The 20,955-nt window shown below is 40.7% G+C and overlaps 1 protein-coding gene across 1 annotated transcript in view; it reads right to left on the reverse strand.

Moving 5' to 3' along the window:
• LOC127663293 (netrin receptor UNC5A-like) overlaps nucleotides 1-20,955 on the reverse strand; it is a 347,540-nt gene that overhangs the window by 55,747 nt on the left and 270,838 nt on the right. Inside the window, exon 7 of the mRNA XM_052154807.1 lies at nucleotides 7,555-7,776. Coding sequence (XP_052010767.1) covers nucleotides 7,555-7,776 — 222 coding nt within the window. The remainder of the gene's footprint in view (nucleotides 1-7,554; nucleotides 7,777-20,955) is intronic.

Below are 20,955 nucleotides of genomic sequence, written 5' to 3' on the forward strand. Positions count from 1 at the left end.
TTCTGGTACTGTACCCCCCTCTCTGAAAACTGCTGCTGTCATTCCCATGCTCAAGAAACCCGGCTCTGATCCAACTGACCTCAATAATTTCCGCCCCATCTCGAACCTTCCATACATCTCCAAACTTCTTGAAAAAACTGTTGCTGATCAGCTCCATATTCACCTTTCCTCCAATAATCTTTATGAAATTTTTCAATCTGGCTTTCGTTCTCTCCATAGTACCGAAACGGCCCTTCTTAAAATTACCAATGATCTCCTCCTTTCTGCTGACTCTGGTTCACTACTTGATCTCAGTGCAGCCTTTGACACCATTTCACACTCAATCCTTCTAGACAGACTTTCCTCCATTGGCATCACTGGTACTCCCCTCACCTGGTTCCGTTCTTACCTCTCTGACCGCTCCCAGTTTATTCAGCTAAAGTCCTTCAGCTCTCATCCCTTCCCTGTCACCTCTGGTGTTCCGCAGGGTTCTGTTCTTGGCCCTATGCTTTTTCTGATCTATCTTCTCCCCCTTGGTCACATCTTTAGGAAACACAACATTCATTTTCACTGCTATGCGGATGACACCCAGCTCTACATCTCCAGTAAACCCAACAGTATACTTCCTCCCTCCTCCCTAACCAACTGCCTTCATGAAATAAAGTCCTGGTTCACATCAAACTTTCTAAAACTTAATAGCAATAAAACTGAACTTCTACTGACTGGTACCAAATCCACCTTAGGTAAAATAAACAATTTCACAATTTTCATCGATGGCTCCTCCATTTCCCCCTTACTTCAGGTAAAGAGTCTGGGTGTCATCCTAGACAGCACCCTCAGCTTCAATGCACACATTAATAACATTACTCGTTCAGCCTATTTCTACCTCAGAAACATCCACCGTCTTCGCCCTGCTCTCACTCCTCTCTCCACTGCCGTTCTTGTTCACAGCCTTGTCACATCCCGAATCGATTACTGTAATTCTCTTTTGTTTGGTCTCCCTCAAAAAACCCTCCATAAACTCCAACTTGTTCAGAATGCTGCTGCACGTATCATCACTAACACACCCTCCATAAAGCACATCACCCCAGTTCTTCAACAGCTCCACTGGCTACCCATCTCATATCATATCCATTACAAAATCCTGCTCCTCACTTTCAAAGCCATCCATAACCTCGCCCCTTCATATCTGGCTGACCTCATTCATATTGCCACACCAGTCCGTTCTCTCCGTTCCTCCTCTTCTCTCCATCTCACTGTCACGCCCACCGCCTTATCACTATGGGGAGTAGGGCCTTCAGCAGCTCTGCTCCCCAGCTCTGGAATACTCTCCCCTGACCTCCGCAACTCTGATTCTCTCAAACACTTCCAATCCAGACTCAAAACTCATCTGTTTAGACAAGCCTACTCATTGTGACTACTATTGTATTATCCTCCTGTATTGTTTTTAACTGATGTATTTTAACATGTTTTTATGCTAGTTTTTAACATAATTAGTTTTAGTTTGTTTTAATGTACCCTTTTTGTTGTTGTAAGGCGACCTTGAGTGTCCAGAAAGGCGCCAAATAAATAAAATGTATTATTATTATTATATACCAGGGGGGAGCAAACAGAGCGCGTGATAAAACAAACAAAAAACATTACAAATAAAAGAGACAAGGACAGACTGTGGCAAGCCGGCAAACATCCTGGCGCCATCTTGTCTTGTCTGTATACCCTAAGCATACAGACAAGACAATCCAAGAGTCTTGTCGCTTAGGGATGTCTCTGTGAATGTCTTTTAGTGGCCCAGTCAGAGCCCGGACATGATCAAACAAACATCTCTGGAGAGACCTGAAATTGGCTGTCTACTGATGGTCTCCATCCAACCTGACAGAGCTTGAGAGGATCTGCTGAGAAGATTGACTAAATCCAGTTGCTCAAAGCTTCCCAGTGTTTCCCCTATATGCATTTTGCACCAGCGCTGCACCAGTGCTGAATTATGAGCGCCGCTTTTGGGATTTCATATGTTCAATTAAAAGGTGCAATATGTAACAATTTTCAAGTAATATTCGCCTTTTTCTTGCCAATGTGTGAACGGCTTGTAAAGCAACTTAAAAAATTAGCCCTCCTTAGGTTTCCTATTAAAGCCTGTAGACTGATTTTCATGCAAAGGGAGTGGATCGGTTTTGCCAGGAAAATCCAAAGGATGTGACGTTTATGCATGTTCCCAAGAGCCTTGCTTCAGTAATAGCTTCTCTTCCACTATTCAACAGCATCAACAGACAGTCTGCAAAACTAGGTAACATTATCTTAGAGATGGAATCCAGCAAACGTACGGCTCCCTGCACAACACTGAAAGGAGCAGCCGGGGATGGAGAAGTTGCTGCCAACTGCCATGAAGTGGAGGAACAGCCGCCGTCCGTGAGGGGATTAGAGGCTCACTGCCGGCCGCCTGGAGCGGTGGAGCCGCAGCCAGTGGCGGAGCAGTTCCCTACTGGCCGCCAAAACACGGAGGGGCATTCCATCCACCAGGGGTCAGAGTACTGCCTCCGGTCCACCTGGGGAGGAGCGGCTGTGTTCCGCCAGAGAGTGGAGGAGTGATTGAGGACCAGGCGACGACGACTACCAAGCAATTTTTTGTCTCTCTCTCCTCTCTCGCTCTCACCGTCACTCCGCCTTGTCCTTTCCCTCTCCTCTTTTTTGTTTTTGTGTTGTGTAAGCTGATAGTAGTTTTAGTTTAGTCTCAATGTTTGTAGTAAAACAATCATAACTGTGTAATTTTAATTATTCTACCTCATCTGTCAGCATGATGAAGGTGATTCACATTAAGTCTCTTTGTACATTACGTCATTGTTTTGGATGCTCGCTCACTCGGTCATGTCCCTCTGGAGTGTGTGCACGAGCATGAGCAACAGGTAGCTGGCTGCAGGTCACATAACAGCCACAGGTGTCATTAATAACAAGGGTTTCTGAATCTTACATACTGTACCTTTAATATTCATGATGCAACAAAACGCTTGCCAGCCTGAGTCAGCTGTGCACTTTGTACACTGTGAAAGAGACCCCACCACACACACACACACACACAAATACATGCACTTACTCACAATGATGTCATCGCATAACAACACGTGTCAAACTTGTTTCATTTCAAGTGGCCCGCGAGCTCATTTCTGAAATGTAGGATGGCAGTGGATCTCAACGTTTCACTGAAAATGAGTTAGGGCTTTCCTTGTGAATATATATGAGCCTTCCCCTGCCAACCGCACAGACTACATTAAATGCACTTCTGACGCAGTGAGATGCACGGTGGGGATTGCAAATCCCTTTTGAATGTGGTACAGAAATGTCTGTTGCAAAACTGACAGATGAAACTAGTTTAAAACAAACAGCTCCCATATTCTAAATGGCACTGACAAAGAAAGTATTCATTAGAAGGCATTTCAATTCACAGATAACAACGCTTACAAAAATGTACCATGGATTTACTGTACACATGTAACTGTAACATGACATGAACTTTTCAATATAAAAGCAATGAAAAACAGGAACCAACAGAATAAACATGACATATCCTCCCCTTTAAGGAGCGGCTCCTGACGCCCCAACACATGAAAAAACACACAAAAAACATGACTAAAGTCCAGAGTTCTGTAGGGAGCTGGGGGGCTGGTGCCATGAGATGCTGGAGGGGCAGAGGATCAAGGTGGAATAGGGGGCCTGGACCGTGGAGCGGAGGAAAGCCTGGGCTGTGGAGCGGAGACGGGCCTGGACCGTGGAGCAGAGGTGGGCCTGGACCGTGGAGCAGAGGCGGGCCTGGACCTTGGAGCAGAGGCGGGCCTAGACCGTGGAGCAGAGGCGGGCCTAGACCGAGGAGTAGAGGCGGGCCTAGACTGTGGAGCAGACTGTGGTTCGGCTGTGACATGGCATGGAGAAGACTGGGGCCTGACTGTGACATGGCATGGAACAGACTGAGGTTCAGCTGTGACGTGGCCTGGAGCTGACTGAGGTTTGGCTGTGATGTGGCCTGGAGCTGACTTTGGCTTGGCTGCCATGACGTGGGGCAAGGTCATGGAAGGTGCAGCTGTGGATAACTGGGAAACGACCTCCGTGGTCGTATATATGGGCAGAGACTCGGAGATGGTCCCTGAGGTCGTGAACATGGGTAGAGTCTTGGGAGCAACCTCTGTGGTCTTGGGCATGGGTAGAGTCTCGGGAGCGACCTCTGTGGTCTTGGGCCTGGGGAGAGTCTCGGGAGCGACCTCTGTGGTCGTGGGCATGGACTGAGTCTCGGGAGCGACCTCTGTGGTCGCAGGCAAGGACTGAGACTCAGAGACGAAATCCCTTCTCCTCCTCCGTGAGGACGAAGTTGGCGGTGCAGGCTCTGGGACAGACGAGGCTGGCAACGTAGGCTCGTTGGCCTTGGCAGCCATGACGTGAAACTCTGGCTCGGCGGCGGCCATGATGTGGAACTGTGGCTCGGCGGCGGGCATGACGTGGATCTGTGGTGCGGCGGCGGCGGCCATGACGTGGAACTGTGGCGCGGCGGCGGCGGCCATGACGTGGAACTGTGGCGCGGCGGCGGCGGCCATGATGTGGAACTCTGGAGCGGCGGCAGCCATGACATGGAATTCTGCCGCGGCGGCCATGAAGTGGAACTCTGGTGCGGTGGCGGCGGCCATGAGGTGCAAATTTGGCTTGGCGTCCGCCTCCCCCACAGTGAACGTGGAACCAGTGATCTGTAGGGCGAGGTCGATATATTGATCCAGGTTGAGGAGACTGTGACCGCCAGGCATCAAAGTGGAGATTGGCTCACTCAGTCCAAAGCAAAACATTTCTTTAATGAGGTTGCCCTCAAAGTCCACTTGGTCTGCCAGAGCACACAAATCTTCCACGTAATTCTACAGGGGTTGATTCCCCTGATGAAGACGAAGGAGCCGAACTGCTAGGTCCATAATGTGCGGTCTATTATTCTGTAACGTTGTAGTTGGCAATGGTAATGATGATGACACGATGACGATGACATGAATTGAAGAACCCAAGTGCAGTTTATTTACAATTGTGAAAACCCTAACTCAGCACATGAACTAAACTAAACATAAACATGACTAGACTTAAACATGGCTTGACATAAACATGGCTACATATACATACATCTAGGCAAGAGACAATGGCAAACATGAGGGCTTAAATACATGGATATGGGGAAACACAAGCCAATGAACAAACAGAACTCTAACAAGATATCAAGACAATAAACTAAAACCAATGACAAACTAGAACTGATAACAGTAATCAAACAATGAACCAATGAAAACAAGACACATGAACATGGAGGGAAACAGGAAGCTCACATGACAAGGAAACGGGAACAAAACATGACATGAACTTTTCAAAATAAGAGACATGTAAAACAGGAACCAACAGAATAAACATGACACATTTAGAGAATGCGACATCCACAATGAGTAATTAGGCTAAGAAACATTTGATGCAGCTGTTTCCTTCAGGATCAAAGCACACATTTAATTTTTATGGGCAACATGAAGTGCAGTTCCAAAAATGTACTGTGATATCAAGTTTCATGAAAAAATATTGGAATGAAATTAACCAGTTATAACCAGTTACCAGCATTTAAAAATAATGTTTTCACTCTGTAAGAATTGAAAATCACATTGTTCCCATTTACAGTTATGTTCTACACAACATTTTATTTGTTTTTGGTTTTCATTCCTTGAACTATTTTTAGTCCATGAAGACACACCCCATATCATGACAGACATTGGCTTTTGGACCTGACTCTGATAACAAATTGGATGGTCCTTTTGCTCTTTGGCCTGGAGATAACAATTCATTTTTTTCCATAAAAAAAAACTATTTGAAATATGGATTCATCAGACCACAAAACCACTTCCAATTCCACTGTTTTACTTTCCATCTCAGATGAAACTGAGCCCAGAGAAGTCAGCAGCACTTCTGGACAGTGTTGATGTATGGCTTCTCCTTTGCATAGTAAATTCTTAACTTGCTTCTGTGGATGCAGCAGTGAATGGTGTTGACTCACAAAGTTACAGAAGTATTCCTGAGACCATTTCATGATATCCATCACAGATGAATGATGGTTTTTAAGACAGTGGCATTTGAGGGATCAGAGATCATGCACATTCAGAACTGTTTTTTCAGCAAGACAATGGCAAACCACATACTGCCCAGATTAGAAGTGCATGGCTACATAAGCAGAGAATGCTGGTGCTATATTGTCCTGCCTGCAGTCCTGACCTGACTCCAATTGAGGATGTGTGCCACATTATGAAGCACACAATACGGCAAAGAAGACCCCGTACAATTGTGCAACTGAAGACCTGCATAATGGATGAATGGAGGAAAATTTTTAATTCTGTCATAATCTAACTTCATGTCGTTCCATACCTGTATGACTTTCTTTTTTCCATAGATCACCAAAGGATAAATGTTTAATAATTTTACTGGTTGCTCTTTTCCATGCAATTACAAAGAATAGGCTTTCAAGCATCAAAAGGGACACAAAAGCACCACAGTATCATCAAAGTGCTTCATACGAGTCATGGACAATTCTTTTTTTGTTCTGAAGTCATACAAAAGTTTTGTGTGAGAAACAGAATGATCTTTGATCATCATCCCCTCCAGTGTTAATGGCTGTGACTGGATCATCAACAGTGAGTTGAACTTGAGAACCGAATCAGTCTGATTTGTGAATGAACCATTCAGACTGGTTTTGTCAACTGATTTATTGAAAATATTCTACCCAAAATAACATTTTGCTTACAAATTGGTCAATGCTACATCTCTCATAAACACACCAAAGGAGAACTAGGGTGACTGTCAAGATTTTCAGTGAATAATTATGTAAATTTAATTCCGTTCCTCTCCCAAAGCTATTGTATGGTTTAAGAAGACTTGGACCAGTCTTATGGACCAATTTTAACTTTTATGGTTCTTTTTTGTCATTTTGGACCTTGACAGCCCCAGTCCCCATTCACATACAGTACTATATATGGAAAAGATCAGTCAGGATACTCCTTCTTGTGTTCCACGGAATAAACAAAGTCATACAGGTTTGAAATGACATGAAGGTGAGTAAATAATAACATACTTTTTTATTTTGGGCGATCTATTGTTTTCATTTGGGTGAAAATCCTTAAAGTCATTCAAATTCACAGCTTTTCTCATTTTTGTCACATGAAACACTTCAAATATATTAAAAATAAAGTAGATGGCAGTAGGCATTTCGTGGGAGGATCAAGAACTTAATGTTGCTATTACTCAATAGCTTTCCACTTTAACAGGCGGACGGGTGAACAACTTCTCTCACTTATAACTTTAAACATGAATGAAGAAAAACTAAATCACACTCTGCAACACCCTTAACTGTGAAGATGACACACAAACTATGACTAGCTCCATTTAAGGAAATCACTTCACATATACAAACATGTTTACAAGACTGTGGGCAGCTACCACCACAGGTGACACAGGAACATGGGCTCTGGGATGAAAGGATGAGTGCGAAAGACCGTGACGAGGGGTGAAGAGTGTAGAGAAACAATAGCCTACTGCTGCGGGATGCCCTGCGTGGTGCCCACACACCTGGCTTGGTGGGCTTGATGCCCATGGGCTGGAAGCCAGTGGTGAGGATGGATGAGTCCGCCACATCAGCATCGAGACCTTCCTTCTTCCTGCGGTACACCAGCACCAGCACGATCAACAGCAGAGTCAGACACAGGGCTACTGCCACGATCCCCACATACAGGGCCACATCTTCAGCACCTGATGCAGCTGTAGAGAGAGAGATAAAGAGACATAAATATTACTAACAGGTTCTTAAAAATACTGGTGACAATATGTGTAACAGCTGAGCAATTTACAGTATCAGCATTGGTCTGATGATATGGTGTTTACAATATGCCAATTTTGAATAAGTAAATATGTAAACATTATTGTGGTGGTCGAACACGACCAAGATTCTTAAACTGATTATTTACATACACGTTCCTACACATTATTGGTGAAGATATGCATGCATTTTAAATTCAATTGTGAGTATATTGCAAATCACTTTGCTGCATTTTTTTTTATATTTTTAAATACAATGGTAAAAATTAAAACACCATTAACAATTTAATTTCCACAAAGTTTCTGCAAAGTGTTTTAAAATTTTAATAATATAATTTACATATTGACTTATAACATGAAAATTGAAAAATAAAGATAAAATAATATAAAATTAAATAAAAACTGAACTTTGCATTTTAATTTGAATTCTGTCACTACTGTTACCATTAAGAAAATGCCTCGGAAAAGAATAATCATAATTACTATAAAAGCTATTACTTTTTCACTATTTTCATTTTAATAATGCCAGTCTTGCCACAAGATTGCAGTGAAAATGGAAAGTAAAAAACATCAAAACATTTTAGTTTTTATTTGGACTGAATATTTAAATTGAATCATTTAATTATATTTTATAAAAAAATTATTTTCACTTCAACCATAGTATTTATAAAAAAATTTTAACTGGCAGATAATAAATATGATTAGGCCTATATTAAAAGCAGATACAGTAACTGAAATGTTTTGGTAACTGAGTTTACTTGAAACACAAAAAATGTACATAAATATACATAGTGTGCATAGTATGCCAATTTTCTGTATACATGGATTAACCAAATGGCCTATAACATTTGACAAAAGTTGCAGTATATAACAAGAACACACACTGCTTGGAATATAGCATGCTACAATGCAACCCACTTAACTTTACCTTCCATAGTGTGATGAATGAACCTGAAGTAATATCAGACAGAAGCATTTAATACCTCAAAATTTTTTTTAACACAAATGTGGATTAATAATGCAACATTTTTATTTCTGAGATGTTGGTTGGCATTTGTACACACACGCAGTGTAACTAGTTCATGTGACAATGCAGCATAATGCAGTTTGAAATAGTTAACATTGCAGAATGCAAACCGTTTCAAATACCATATTATAAAACTAATACTAGCAGCATAGTATTAATAAGTGTATATGGCGCAGTATGTAGAAAGCTAGCATTCCATCCGCAACATATCTCGAAACACTGAGCTAAAAAGTGATAATGCATGATAAATTACTGCCAAGCTAATATTGAAATACCTGATTTCCCATGTTTAACATTGTCTTTGCAATCTCATGATAACCAAATTTCACCAGTAAAATAATTAGTAAACAAAATTACCTAAACCTGACTTGGCTTGCATTAAAAGAATGTGCAAGGGAATTTACAAAAAAAACACTTCAGTAGATGTGCAGCATCCCAGTTGCCACCTCCTTAAAAAGGTAATCATATCTGTGCTTTAGTGGGTTGTTTTGCAGATGGAACGATGGGAGTGTTTGCTGGCAGCTTGCTACATCAGCACTCTTCCAGCTGCTAAATTTACAGCCTCGATTTTAAAAGAGAGAGAGAGAGGGGCTCTATTTCAAAACTAAGTGTACTCCCTTGATGCCTACTTAGGCAGCTGCCCTCTATGGCATGCCATATTTTTTATTTAGCAATACATCCAAAACAAGACATTTCTGACTATACTGCTGTTTTCTGCATCAGTAAATCAAGACATTGCCTAAGCAGTCAACTAGGGCTGGGACGACGCGTTGACGTAATCGATGACGTTGACGCAAAAAATACGTCGACGCAAAATATGCGCGTCGATTCGTCAGACCAAAACAAAGATGGCGGCGCCGGAGAGTAGAAGCAAAACGAGTGGCTCCTCAGACTACCAGAAGTGCAAGGCGGCACGCACTCGTTCATCTAAAGTGTGGGAATTCTTTAATTTAAAAGGAAAAAATTATGTGATATGTCGTCTTTGCAAAATGGAGATGACTTTCCATTCTAGCACCACAGCAATGCACCAGCACTAGGGCTGGGATGACGTCAATGCAAAAAATACGTCGGCGCAAAATATGCGCGTCGAATTGTCAGACCCAAAACAAAGATGGCGGCGCCGGCGCCAACACGAGTGGCTCCTCAGACTATCAGAAGTGCAAGGCGGCATGCACTCGTTCCTCTAAAGTATGGGAATTCTTTAATTTAAAAGGAAAAAAATTCCGTGATATGTCATCTTTGCAAAATGGAGATGGCCTTACATTCTAGCGCCACCCGGTTGCAGCTGCAGATGACAGAGCACCATAAGTTTTTTTTCAACTCCCCACTTTGCACTCGATGTTGGAGTAGGCTATAATACATTGTCGACACCTAAAGTTTTCGCTTATAGCTATTAATAATGCGCTTATAGCTATGAATGTCGTGAAAAATACATAGAGGACACTGACAACGCGCTGACAGACAGGACCAAGCAGGTAACATTTAATAAAGTCTCAACTTTCAAATTTGGTCATTCAAAGAAAATTAAACCATAAATAGGCCTACTATTTTGTGGCTCTTTAATGTGTCGTGACATATTGCCTCAGTTAAAGCTGCTCGTGAACCGATCATCTTTTCCTTGGTTAATTTATAGCATCAAATAGGCTAAACATGAATGTAGCCTACATCAGAAGGACTGTTGTTTTAACCGCGGAAAGATGTCAGTACAGTAGCCTACAATCCATTATTCAAATTCAAATCCACCGACGTTAATCTTCTCTCTCCTGACTACTTTGTCGGACAAAAATGGCGTATTATGATTGATTGATCAGATCGCCAGTCAATCAAACTCCCGGCAAATGTTTTTTTTTTACATTTTATACACCCCCACCCCCGATGAAACCGGTATTACCGGTGTTGTCACAAGTCGATTAATCGAATCGAAATCGAATCGGACTGAAAAAATGAATCGTTAGATTAATCGATGCATCGAAAAAATAATCGCTAGATTAATCGTTTAAAAAATAATCATTTATCCCAGCCCTACAGTCAACCAAGGTTAATACTCCACCGCTGCACAGCAACATTTTCACAAAAGGGACCAAACATAAATGGAATGCTGTAATTGACACTTTTCACGATTAGTTAAATGTGGCAGCAGTAATTGCAATTCTGATTACACACACATATACTGTGTGTGTGTGTGTGTGTGTGTATATACATATATATATATATTGTGATGAGGAGGAGGGTGTGGGCGGGTCATGATGGCCAGTGTTGAATCAGCTGATCAGAGGGAGATTGAGATAAAAGGGAGCCGGAGGCGCCAGATCAAGAGAGAGAGACGCGCATTGTGTGTGTGTCCTTATGTTTTATGTTGGTTTAATTTTATGTTTGCCATTAAACTTTATGTTCACTGTTCAGCCGGTTCTCCTCCTTGCCCATCCTTATACCATTACATTTATATTAAACAAGATGCAATAAAAGTGAATAGTGACAGGTTGAAATTTTGTTGTATATCTCCCTGTTCCTCGAAAAAAAGAAAGTTAATCGGTTTCAAACTAAATTTCACATTTTTGGTGAACTATCCCTTTAAAATGTAGCCTCTGTAGGCAGCTCAATAGGTTTTGAAACAGAGCAACAGTATGTGTGTGTGTGTTTCTGACACAGAGCAGATTTCTGTATGGCCTGCGGTTTTATGGCTGAGCACCCAGAGACAATCACATCCAAAATAATTCTAATCAATTGTGTCGGTGGGAAATGGGATTTGTGAAGGTTGTCTCTGCGAAGCACTGATTTTTGGGTGGCAGAGGTGTCTGCGTGAACTGCCGCTCCAGTTCTTCTGTATTGTGAGCAGAGATTGCGGTGGTGTATTCAATCCTATTTAGACTCTCTGCGATGTGACATCTAAAAGCTAAGAGGAATTGCTCTGCCAAAGCTACTGAATACAGGGCAGAGCCAGAGCTGTGTATATGGGCCGTTTCACTGAGCATTACCCAGAATCCTGCTTCACAGTCCTATCCAGTTTATACATGTAGGGTGAAGGAAAAGGGCAATTCAATATATATATATATATATATATATATATGGGTGCGTGTGTGTATATTTCTAAACAAGTCTTACACTTTAGGGACAAATTTCCATTAACTAAATTTGACAATAAAATCCATTTGGGGATGTCCTCTAATAATTGTTCTTTATCTCACTATTCAATTTGTCTACAAACAATGTCCAAGAGTGTGTACACATGCATCACAGAAGATTGGTCATTTTTTACATTTTTTTTTCTGAAGCCACATTCTGTATTGTGTTGAATGGAAATGACAGTGATGGAAATTCAATGTTTAATGTTTTTGAAAGAATGCCTCCTTTCACTTGCCAAGACTGATTTCATCTAAACTAAATGTATGTATCCTAAAACACACAATTAAATAACATTTTCAAACACTTTGCCTAATTAGACCAAATTACAGCTTGATTGGAAATGATGGCCAATAAAAATCATCTGGTCACAGATCTTGATTTTTCAGTTTTCTTCAAACATTACATGTTTAATACTTCATCTCAAGCATGCTCCTTACAAACACTTATGTCGACTTGGTTAACAAGTACACTTTTGTAAAAAACAAGGTGGAAATTATGCCACAACTGTGGGACAGTCCTATTTATAAAATAAATAAATAAATGAAAAATGTGAAATGGTTTATGTGTATTTACCTATTTGAATTATCATTGATTTAAATTTAATTATTAGCATTTTTATAATTGTTTTCCTTAGATTAATATTGAAAGTCTTGGTCTGAGACAAGCCTAAAACAGTAAAAACTCTATACAAATAGAGCATTTGAATTAAAATTATTAAAATAAATCGATGATATTGTATAGTGTGTGCCATTTATATAGTTAGTAAACAGGTGTGTGTGTGTGTTTATTTAGACTTTATGTAAAGAGTGAGAGCAAACATACATTTAATCTAACACAAAAATGAGACTATGAGACACAGCAGCATAGTCCAATCAATATGTTGATCGTTCAAAAGACAAAATGTTAAATCGTTAAAAAATATATTTTTCTCACAAATATCCATTAAACAAACACTAAGAAAAATGTGGGTTGCCAAAAAATTACACCGGCCCAAGAACCTTAAAGCTGAAGCAATGTCTGTGCCACCATCATCGCCAAAATGAATTGCAAAAATAATAATAGCTTTCACAAACATTTCCCCGTATGCCACTGATATATACAGATAATTCCACCCCAAAGTCACGCTGTTGGTTGACCTAATGTTGCTATGTAATACTGGTTTGGATGTAAAAACTGGGCTATATGCAGAAAGTCCACGAGTCTTGATGACGATATTTGCAGCACACTTTAAGACATAGTGGCACATGGAAATCCTTTTGGGGGAATCAACATATGTAGGGCTGACTTATAGTTGCCTCTGCATTTTAAGCTGGTATATGAGAAAGTATTTAAATATCAGGAAAAAATATATTTGAATATTCAGTCTACTCCGATTAAACTATGTTTTGAGCCTTCAAGGCAACAGGTTCTGGGTAAAATAAATAAATAAATAAATAAAAAAATGTTTATTAGTGTGTACAGAGATGTGAAGAAAGTTTGACTCACTCTCTCTGAGTCACACTCACTTCCTCACACTGTCTGCAGACAAGCCTCCGTTTGTTTGGACTCAACAAGAGTGAGATTGTCAAAGGAAATGATTAAATTAGAATCCTCACCAAGCCCAAAATCACACAGACAATTAAAACAGGGCTGTCAATTACCATTATGCCAGCCTGTGTCATTCTAATTAAGCTATCTTCATCACACTCTTAATCAGCAGTCGCAATAAACACCCACATCACTATCAGCGGGGATGTTAGTTGAGACACTCCGCACATCACAGAACTACAGGCGCCTAGTCCAGGTCATTTTAAGGAATAGTTCACCCAAAAAAATGTAATAAAATCTGTCAATATTTACTCGTCCTCATGTTGTTCCAAACCGACATGACTTTATTTCTCAGAACACAAAGGGTGATTTTGACATATTGTCATTATCATTATTATAGACTGTATTTTCCCATTTTTTACTGAATTCCTCTAATGCAAATCAACCTCTATTACTTCCATGTGCTTTTAGAGTATTGCTAATATCATTCAGCAAGCCAGAGGGGCATCGGCCGCATGCCTAGACATGTTTTGGATGCATGTGACGGATGACTCTGTCAATAAGACATGATAATGTGAAAGAAGGCAGGTGGCCGAGCTCCTGGAACTGCCATTACATTAGCGGTTGTTTCGTGACAGCTGGTCAATTGTGAATGACTGAATGCATGCAAACATGACTCGTTCCTGCATCTCGTATCGATGATGCATTAAGTGTGTCTAGGAAAGTGACTTTGTCATGCTTTAATAGGACTTATGATATCATGAACCGCCAGTTGTCGCACCGAGAGAGACGATGGAGACAGTTTGCATGGTGCGTGTGCTTCGTGTGAGTGTTGGTGGGTGTAAATGTAAGGATGTGCACTTCAGGTGCTGAATATAGCATGACAAATAGAAGATTAAAAGGTTGCAGAGTTAAATCTGAAAAGGCCTCCAGAATGGCAACAAAATGACTCTCTGAATCATATTTTTAGGGATTTTTACCAGAGGAAAAAAATTAAGAAACCTGGTCTTAGAATCTTGTTACTATACCAACATTTTGCTAAATTATTTTTAGATGGCTCATTGTACCTTTTGCACCAGTTTCTTGGTGAAATTAACACCAGAGGCACTACAAAAACAATGGCTTTTCTTCACTTTTGCACACATCAAAGTAAATCATCAGATTATCAGTTCATAAACACTCTTTACTCTGTTCCTCAAACAACGCAATCTCACGACATCTAAACACTTTTACTGTAGTACATGACTTTTAAGGAGATACATTTGAACATTTCCATATCATAAACAACTACATTGACAAGCTTATTCATGCACGATCAAATTGAGCGGCAGCTTACATAACTCATAAAGCATTGCACTTGCGATGCAAAGGATCAGTGTACATGACCTGAAGAGCATGCAAACAGACAAAATGTTTAAACAGTGCAAAACTAAGTCCACATGGAATTGGTGGTAAGATGCTCAATCAGTGTACAGAGCAATTGGATCCAATTTTTACCTTTATTTTTAATCGGTCGATCAACACGCATTACGTTCAGAAACTTTGGAAACAGTCCATTATAAATCCTATAGCTAAACATAATCACCCTAAGAGTTTGAAAGACTATAGACCAGTGCCCCAGACTTCACTTGTTATGAAGACATTTGAGAAATTTATGAAATATAATTTAATAGAAAAAACGAATAACTTACTGGATCTAATGCAGTTTGCGGTAGAGGTGTTCAGGACGCAACCCTGACCTTGCTTGATTTGTTATACAGACATCAAGAAATAAGCGGTAATAATACAAGGTTATTATGTGGAGACTTCTCTTCAGCATTTAACACAATCAAGCCAAGTATGTTGGTTAATCAAGCCCATAGAGTGATATGGAAAAAACACCAGAATGGCAACTTGGATTTTTAATTTCCTCACAAACAGTTCTCAGAGAGTTAGGGTTAACAATAGTTTGTCAGGTACAATAACTACATCAATTGTCTCTCCTCAGGGGTGTTTATTTCTCCGCTCCTTTATATTCTTTACACCGATGAATGTCGTAGTCAATTTGAAAATCTGTATATCTTGAAGTATGCTGACACACAGTAGTGAGTTTGGTTGGCGAGGAGAAAATTCACAGCCCTGTTGTTGAGTATATGATTAAGTGTTGTTGGGAGGCAGGTCTATATCTGAATACTGGAAAAACTAAAGATATGTGTATTGATTTCCAGCTGATTACCTAACTAAGGTACTCGTATTGGTGAACACACTATTGAATTTGTGGAAAGCAATAAGTATTTAGGTAATATAGTAGACAACAAATTAAATTTCGAGATGAACACAGACAGACAGGGCAAAATGAGTCCGCAACGACTCTTGTTTGAGGAAGTTAGCGAAATTTCAAATTCACAGAGCATTGATGAATGTTTTTTACAGGGCCTTCATTGAATCTTGTCTGACATTTTCAATGATTTGCTGGTTTGCTTCTCTAAAAGTTAAACAAAAAAAATGCACTTGTGAGGGTTGTATACATTTATAGTAAAACTGTTGGAGTTTATCTGCCCAGACTGTCTGATCTATTTACTATGCAGGTGCTTAGGAAAGCAAACAACATAATATCTGACAATACTCATCGTTTTCTTGATGCTTGTCAGATACTGCATTCAGGGTCTTTATACATGGTCCCTTTAGCTAAAACTAACCGATTTAAATTTAAATTTGTACCATATGCTATTTCTCTGCTTAACTCCAATGCGAAAAAGGTAGACTTCGTATCAAGTTATCAGGCTGTAATGATGATTTCCAGCTGCAGTCCTTTTGACTTTATTCTTTAAATATATATTATTTGTTTTAAGTGTAACTTGTATTTGTATTGTAATTGGTGTTGTATTTCACTGCTGCAGAACAAATTGCCTTTATGGGGGACAATAAAGGTTAAGTTAGTAAGGTTCATGAGATCAGGTTCAAATTAAGTTGTTTGAATTAAAGCCCTGCCTAAATTCTTGGAATCTAAAGTGATTTAATTGACTAAAATAAATTTTTGGTGTCTGTGGAGGAGAGCAGGTGAGAGAAGTGGAAAATGATTGCCACCTGTGCTTAACACCTGTCTTATGTTTCAGTGAGGAGTGGTTGGGGCTTTTAAGGAGAGAAGACAGTGGCAGTCAAAAGAGAGACCAGCTGAGAAGCTGTTTGTGTGTGTTGGCCGATGCCGTATACTTACCTGAGTTATTGACCTGAAGCTGCACCATTGTGCTCTTAAATGAACAAGTTTTGTTTTTATTAACTAAAAGCGGCATTCCTGAGTGAAATCGGCATCTCCCGCTTACTCAGTCTTGGAGCTTTATTAAACTGGTGCCGAAACTCAGGACTGAGGGAGATACGTTGTCATGGAGTCCTCACCATTGGTGGAAGTCATCAAGACCCTCGCTGGCATCCACTAGACTCAACACCAGGCCCTCCTGGAGCTTCGAGCAGAACAGGAGCAACGTTTCAAGTGCTCCTGCAAGCCTAGATGGAGGACTGGTGGGTGTTCCAGAACTTGCTGCCGCAGGGTACTCCAGCAGTTACAACAGCCACGGGACCCCCACCATAAATCACATGGGCCAAGATGGGTCCCTAGGATGGTCGGACTGGCGCCAGACACAGTGGAAGGTCCGCCTGCTGCCACTTTTGTCGGGGGAGGCACAGCTTGCAGCCTAACAACTTCTGGTGGCTAACCTGCTGGAGTACATGGACCTGAAGTGGGCCATCCTACAGCAGGTCGGTCGGAACCCTGAGCAACATCATCAGATTTTCCAGGTGCTGACATATGGGGAATTCGGCTACCCATTCGCTTTCACCCAGCTGTTCCGGGATGCCTACCGGAGATGGCTGCTAGCGGAGGACCACGATGCCGGAGTAATCGTCAACTTGGTGGTGCTGGAACAGTTCATTGATCGGCTGCCCAAAAGGACTGTGGAAGTCCTACATGATGGAGCCGCAGGTGCGGGGGAAAGTCTGGGCCCGTATACTGTCGCTTTGGGCAGTCGGGCCACTTTCTAGACCAATGTTAGTCACCAGTGTAATTAGGTTCCAAAAATTAGGAAGTGGGAGATGGCGATTTCACTCAGGAATACCACTTTTATTTAACAAGAACAAAATTAATTTGCTTAAGAGCGCAATGGTGCAGCTTCAGGTCAATAACTCAGGTAAGAATATGGCATCGGCTAACACACACAAACCACTTCACAGCAGGGCTCTCTCTCTCAACTGCCACTGTTTCCTCTCCTTAAAGCCCCAACCACTCCTCACTGAAACACAAGACAGGTGTTCAGCACAGGTGGCAATCATTTTCCACTCATCTCCCCTGCTTTACTCTCCACAGCACGGTGCTTGGCCACGCCCCCGCCTCCACAGTGCTCTATTATCTATTTCCCAATTACAGCATTATACATTGCTTGTTGATTGTACTGTAGGCTTGTGCAACCTTAGAATCAATTGATGTACTTTAAATTACATATATATCACATGATATATCTGAAGGTACAACAGGTTCTTTTAGTTAGTCCATGGTAAGAAAGCCATCCAATAAGCTTGTTAAGTTAGCATCCTAATGGAAATATTAATCTCAAACAAAAACATGTTTTCTCTTTAAATCTTTTGATGTTCTATAATGTTCAACAGAAACATACTATGGTACATTCAATGCATTATCCAGATAAGTAAGGGATAATGTACAGTCAGCTGGTTGTTATCATACAATAAGTGGGTGATCAGGACCCCAACATGAAGCTGAGAGTTCTTATATCACCCTGAAGTGATTTATTTTACGAATAAATAAACAAATAAATACACATGAAACACTGATTTATGCTGAAATTGTGTAATTATGTGAGACAACTGAAATCTCTGAACAGCTGTAATCAACTGTAAAGTTCCGCTGGTGATTATTTTGTAAAATATACCGTCTGATTCCTCAATATTCAGCCTATTACAAGTCTAATTGCCAAATAAAAAAATAAATGGACATGAAACATTGATTTGAGTTGAAAATATATTTTTTAGCTCACTAGCACAGTGACCTTGAAGCAGGAGAGACGGCTTGCAGAACCCAGATGAGTGGTCTGATATATGGAGGTCCGGTTGTTACAGAGCAATATCGGACTGTTGGATAGCTTCATTGACCAATCAGAATCAAGTATTCCTGAGAGCCGTGCAATGAACTATAATAAATTATAATATATTGCCCTCATAGAAGTACTGTTTATTTATGGATTTATTTACATGATCAGTCTCAACAGGATTATGCAGCATTACAAGCAGTGAGGGGTAGTCGAATTTTGATGGGACTTTGAAATTTGCACAAAACTCAAACTTGTGTTGTCCGCCTTGTTGAAAAGGCTAGCATTGCTGGTCCTCCAAAAGGACCATGGAAGAGATCCGGTGCCACCACCCAATGTCACTGGAGGATGCGGTTCCAGTGAGATGGCCAAGCTCTCTCACTCTCTCTCTCTCTTTTCCTGCTGTCTATTCCCCTCCCCAACCTCGGCATGTTCCCGTCCCTGCTCCCCGTAGATGGTGGTTTATTACCCCAAAACCCACTTCACAGGTCTGGGGGGTGCCAGTAACCTAATCCAGTTTAATTAGGTTCCAAAAATGACATTTGCACAAAACTCAAACTTGTATTTTCAGCCTTGTTGAAAAGGCTAGCATTGCTGGTCACCAGCAAATGTAATCTTTGGATGCTGGTGTACTGCTTTCTCTGCCTGACTAGCCTACCTAGCAAGTTTTCCTTGCTCAACCAGCTTCACTAGAATGATCACACTGGTTGACTTGAACAGTTTTTCCTTTTCACTACCACCTTTGGCTTACATGGGCTTGCTTTGCTTTGGAATAATATTAATTTTGAAAAATAAATTAATTTCAAAAATGTAATTATTTCAATTTACAGTACTGTGCAAAAGTTTTAGGCACTTGTGAAAAATGTTGCATACGTAGTGAGGATGTCTTGAAAAATAATGACATAAATTGTTTCCATTTATCACTTAATGTCATACAAAGTCCAGTAAACATAAAAAAAGCTAAATCAATATTCAGTGTGACCACCTTTGCCTTTAAAACAACACCAATTTTCCTAGATACACCTGGACACAGTTTTTCTTGGTTGTTGGCAGATAGGATGTTCCAACTTCTTGGAGAATTCACCACAGTTCTTCAGTCTATTTAACGTGTCTCAATTGCTTCTGTCTCATCATGTAATCTCGAGACTTACTCGATGTTCAGTGGGGGGCTTTGTGGGGACCATGACATCTGTTGCAGGGCTCCCTGTTCTTCTATTCTAATATTTTCTATTTGCAAATGTAATGTTTGGGAGTCTAACATTTATATTTCGTATTGACACACTAAAGCTGAAGATATAAATAACCATCTTAAGACAAATTATTTTGTGAAACATCTTATGTGCCTAAGACTTTTGCACAGTACTGTATGTGAAGAGTAAATAACACATAAATTAAGCTGAATCAAACTACTTTTGTAAGGACAACTACATATCTTTCCCCTCCTCTCCACTCCCACGCATCTCCCATCACCTGAGTATTTTATTCTGGGCATGGTATCCTTGGACTTATCAGAGGATCACTAACCCAACTTTTATCATTTCCAACAGCTGTATTGAAGACCCAATCACTGATGTTACCTATAGACCAGGCTCTCATTCCCTCTGCCCTGCTCAATAATGGAACAGACATCCTTCACGCTTTAATTGACATTGTTAATCAGGTTTTTAATTGGATTGATTCTGGCTTATTCGGCACAGCGGTGCTCTGCCTCCACAGCATCTCGTCTCTCTGCCTCTCTTCCGCAGTCTCTCTCTCTCACCTCAGCTTGAGAGAGGGAGCCATTCTGCTTTCCGTATCAGATTCCCTCACTCTTGCTCCCTTTTTGCTGTAATCAACACAAAACAAAGTGAGCAATGTCCCTGCTGTTCCTGAAGTTGATGTTAGGTGTGTCGAAACATCGATTTCTGGAGGTGTAACAGAGTGGGCTCCGAGCATCTCGTGCTGTATAACAGCAGGGTGTCTCGGCCTGGCCTGAGGGAACTGAACTTCGCCTGTGGGTAAATCTCACATAGAGGTTCCCTTCCTCTTGGAGTGGAATACAACCTACAACCTGCAATTCCCCTGTCACAACAGACAGAAAAAAGTTTAGACTTGTTCGGCTGCAGTGACATTTGTAGAATCAATGGTGATTTTTTCAGTATCGACAATGAAGATCTTACTGATATATATTGGGGTACAAAAGTCTGAGACCACACTGAAAACATGGGACTCAAAATCTAATTTAAACCTAAAATAAACCAGAAATGTTAAAGATATTGAAAATGTATAACAGAGAAACCTAAATTGAATAAGAAATATTTAAAAGGAATATTCCAGGGTCAATACAAGTTAAGCTCAATCGACAGCCTTTGTGGCATAATATTGATTTCC

The sequence above is a fragment of the Xyrauchen texanus genome, chromosome 23, assembly GCF_025860055.1.
Source record: "Xyrauchen texanus isolate HMW12.3.18 chromosome 23, RBS_HiC_50CHRs, whole genome shotgun sequence".
Classification (NCBI taxonomy): Eukaryota; Metazoa; Chordata; class Actinopteri; order Cypriniformes; family Catostomidae; genus Xyrauchen; species Xyrauchen texanus.